Below are 3855 nucleotides of genomic sequence, written 5' to 3' on the forward strand. Positions count from 1 at the left end.
CCCACCGCCCTTGTCCCCAGAGCCAGGACACACTTGATTCCACCGTGCTGGGATGCATTTGCTGTGCCTGGGGTCCCAGCTCGTCCAGCCGCCCCTCCAGGGACTGGTTCCTCTTCTGCGACACTTTCTCCAGGGCCCGGCGGAGCCGATGGGCATCCAGTTCTCCATGCGGCGTGGAAAAGCTGCGGCCAGCCAGGGCAGTGCGTGCCAGCGCCTTCTTCTGCCGTGCCAGCTCCTCCGTGCTCAGGGCCACCATCACCTGCGGCGGGGACAAGGCTGTTGGCGAGACCAGCAAAGGCACCGGCACAGAGCCCGGACTGCACCGAGCCAGGATGGGGCCTCTGCGTCTCTCCGTCTGCTGGCTGGAGCCACTGGCAGTCGCCAGCCCTGCTGCTCTGCAGGCTGGCACCAGCAGCCACCCAGGGATGCTCGCCTGGCTCCATACATGTGAGAAGGACCAACAGCACCCAGACAGGAAGTTTGCAAACATCCATGGGACTGACTCAGGCTGACGCTGGAGTTGCCAGGGATTTGTGTGTGTGCAGGAAGTGAGGTTAGCTAGGATGCTCAGGCTGGATGATGCTAGAGTGGGATGCAGTCCCCAGCACAGAGTGACGTTCCCACATTGAGATGTGTCCCCTAAAAGCCACGTCAAGGCAGCAGCACCCATGGCACCTCTCGCGCCAGCAGTGTGGAGCCAGGGAGGATCATTTACACTGCAAGGAAATCACTTACGCTTGACATTTCGGCAGCAAAGGTCACCAGCTGTGCTGCTGTGCAACGGGAGCAGGTTACCTAACCCGTGCCACGGGGAAGGAGCGTGTCCTGGAGCTGGATGACAGCTGGCCTCACCCAGCCTCAGGGGCATCATCCCTGGGTCAGCTGCCTCTCCCATCCCAGCGACCTGGCTGGGTTTGAAACCCAGACATGAAGCCGCAGGGATGTGGCGCATCGCGAGCGAAGCATCCGGCAGCATTGGCTGAGGGCTGAAGGAGCCAGGCAGGAGATCAGACAGCCAGTCCCTCCTCTCCAGCTTGGAAAGTTTGTTACCTGCCAGACCAGCTATTTTCACTAGGTTTCTGCAGCATTAAGGAGGCACTGAGTTGGCTTGGGGGTCTGGGTCTGGGTCTCCCCCCAGCTGGCTGGAGATGCTGGGAGGCAACCTGCTTCATCCCCAGGTGTCCCACTCCAGTAGGGCAAAACCACCCAAGAAGCCTCCTCATAGGACCCATGGCTGATCGTTGCTTAAAATCCAGGCTACAATGCTCTGGTTCCAAGCCCAACATGTGTGAGCCCCTGCATCCCATTGACATCCTTACCTTGGTGCCAGTTGGGGCAGAGGGCAACGGGGCAGATTTGGTGGAGGACTCGCAGAGGGACAGGCTCTTCTGGCCCTTCTGGGAGGCGACATCTGCACCAGAGGCCTCAGGGGCCACGTCGCGGGAGCCAGTGGACTCACTGCTGGTGGAGCTGCGGGAGAGCAGTCCCTGGCTGCAATCAGTGCTGACGGAGCAATGTGTCAGGACGTACTGCTCCTGGATGTAGGAGGGCTGGTAAATCCGCTTCCAGATGTCTCCCCCCGAAATGGGATCCACACCTGCCCAGTGAGCACACACCCTGTCAGCCCACGGCTCCCACGCCTGCCTCCCACCCCAGCCCTGAACGCCACTCACTCCGCTCTGACACCTCTGTACTCCCAGCAAAAAGCTCCAGGGAGGCATCTCCAGATCCTGGGTTGCTCCGGGGAGGCTGACAGCTCCCTGCAGGACTGGGCACCTCCTCCTGGGAGGGAAAGGCTGAGGCCCGGGAGCCTCGGTGAACTGCTTCCCGGCCCTGAGGGACCATCAGTCCCTCTGCCCAGCCAGAAGCCTGTAGCACCAGGACATGCCATCTTCCCCGTGCCAGGGCGGTGCTGGTCGTACTGGTGAACGCCTGTCACTGAAGCGGGCGATGCTGTAGAGGACACAGTAGCTGACGAGGCGGTCGCCGGGGTAGAGTGCTGGGAGCTCCGTGGGCGAGAGCAGAGCCTCCATGCTGTCAGGGACGTACCAGTCGATGGTGATGTCACTGATGCCTGGCTCAATTGCCTTCTTCAGGGACTTGATCAGCTGGAGTGGGGAGAGGAGAGTGTCAGGCATGGTGATGCCCTCAGTGCCCCCCATGCCCCTGCCTGGGCATTACCTTGGGCTGCAGCCTCTCAGCTGGGCTCAGGAACTCGGCACGGCCCCGGCTCACCTTGGCCATGCCCTTCAGCAGCCGCCGGCATGCCCGTGGGCCCATGCCAAAGCTGAAGCACCTGCAGGAGAGCCAGGTGGTGGAAAGCCACATCCAGGCTGGTGCCAGAGGCTGGCAAGCCCGGTGGCAAGCTCTTTAGCAGGGATGAGAAGGGGTGTCTGATAGCCAGGGTGGCTGATAGCTAGAATGATGCCCTGGCTGCATGCTGGGCTGTGGCACCCTGAGGAGAGCCAAGCCAGTGGGCTGAAGGATGTGATGCATGAAGGACACCCTCTGGGCTGGTGGAGGCAAGATTTGGGGCATAAGGAGAAGTCAATGGGAACAGCACAGGGGATATGGAGGACACTGTGACCTGCCACGGTGCCAGTGCCCTACCTGATGGTGCTGGCCTGCCTGCGCACGAGCCGGAGGATCCTGCCTGTGTTGCCTGCTGCTGTGCCCGTGAAGAGGAAGAGCTGACGGGGGTAGCCATGGTGGAGGGGCTGTGCCAGCGCCCAGCCCAGGGCTGCCAGCAAGTTGGTGCTGCCCGTGTCCACCTGCAGCCCAGTGAGGTGCTCACAGGCACGCTGCAGAGTCTCCTGTCCGCACAGAGAGCCAGTGTCACAGTGGTCCCCTGGCTCACCAGCCCTCATCCCGAGCTGGGGAGCTGGAATGGGGACAGAGAGGGGTTGGTGTGGGGCTTTGCCTGTGGCACTCACGTTGCTGCAGAGGCGACTGGACGGGAAGAGTGGCTTGACATCAGCGCCAAAGCTGGCGACATTGAGCAGTGTCCCTGACGGTAGGCTCTTCAGGGCCACCAGCAAAGCCTCCTGGGGTGACAGCAGGGACCAGAGAGGACTTCTAAGAACCAACCAGCCACCCAGGGAGCACCCCTGGACCCATGGCTGTGCCTCACCTTGACCTTGTCAAGGTCAGGCCTGCTCGTGGTGCCACTGCGGTCGATGAGGAAGATGAACTCGCGGGTGACGCTCTGCAGGTCCCCAGGGACACCCTCCGCCTCCGGGCAGAAGTTCAACATGAGCACAGGGTTGGGGAAGATGTCTTTGTGGAAACGCCTCTGCACAAAAGCCACCTGCGAGCCAGGCAGGCCAGGGGCTTTCTCACACACCAGCCCACACCAAGATCTTCTTCACCCACATCCCACTTCCTCCCCTCCTTCTTCCTTCTCCCCTCTGGGCCAGTGGTGCCTGTGCCCTGTCACCTGTCTTTCGCCACTGCAGTCCTTCCTGGCAATCCGCACATAATCCCGGCGGCTCCGGATATGCGCCTCGTACTCGGGGTATGTCATGGTGCCGTCCTCAATCACCAGGTGGGGATGGTGGGGCTCTGGGGGCATAGCGGAGTTTGGAGCTGCCCTGTGCCACAAGGGGCAGGGGGATGCTCTGAATGTTTTGGAGGTGATGCCCTGTCTCCCCCAAATCTGCCAAGGGCACCATCGCCCCTCACCACAAGGGTAGAGGATGATCTCCAGGTCCCTGTCATAGCGGTGGGGCTCAGCCAGGGTGACGCAGGTGGTGGTGGCAGAACTGGCCCAGGGATCAGCATCGGCTCTCAGGGCATGGGATGGGCTCTCCAGCCCTGTGGAGAGGGGAAGGCAGCAGGGCAGCTCCTCACACCCTC

The 3855-nt window shown here is 61.9% G+C and overlaps 1 protein-coding gene across 1 annotated transcript; it reads right to left on the reverse strand.

Annotated features, from left to right (window-relative positions):
* Positions 1 to 33: 33 nt before the first annotated feature.
* On the reverse strand, positions 34 to 3813 carry VWA5B2 (von Willebrand factor A domain containing 5B2; the record flags this gene model as incomplete). The annotated part of the gene is made up of 10 exons (XM_009084335.1): positions 34 to 259; positions 1320 to 1597; positions 1674 to 1833; positions 1923 to 2108; positions 2182 to 2296; positions 2611 to 2813; positions 2934 to 3044; positions 3131 to 3307; positions 3437 to 3561; positions 3682 to 3813. Coding segments are annotated over 10 exons (1713 nt in total), but the record flags the coding sequence as incomplete, so codon positions are not given.
* Positions 3814 to 3855: the final 42 nt, after the last annotated feature.

This window comes from Acanthisitta chloris, unplaced genomic scaffold, assembly GCF_000695815.1.
Source record: "Acanthisitta chloris isolate BGI_N310 unplaced genomic scaffold, ASM69581v1 scaffold8811, whole genome shotgun sequence".
In the NCBI taxonomy this organism is placed as follows: Eukaryota; Metazoa; Chordata; class Aves; order Passeriformes; family Acanthisittidae; genus Acanthisitta; species Acanthisitta chloris.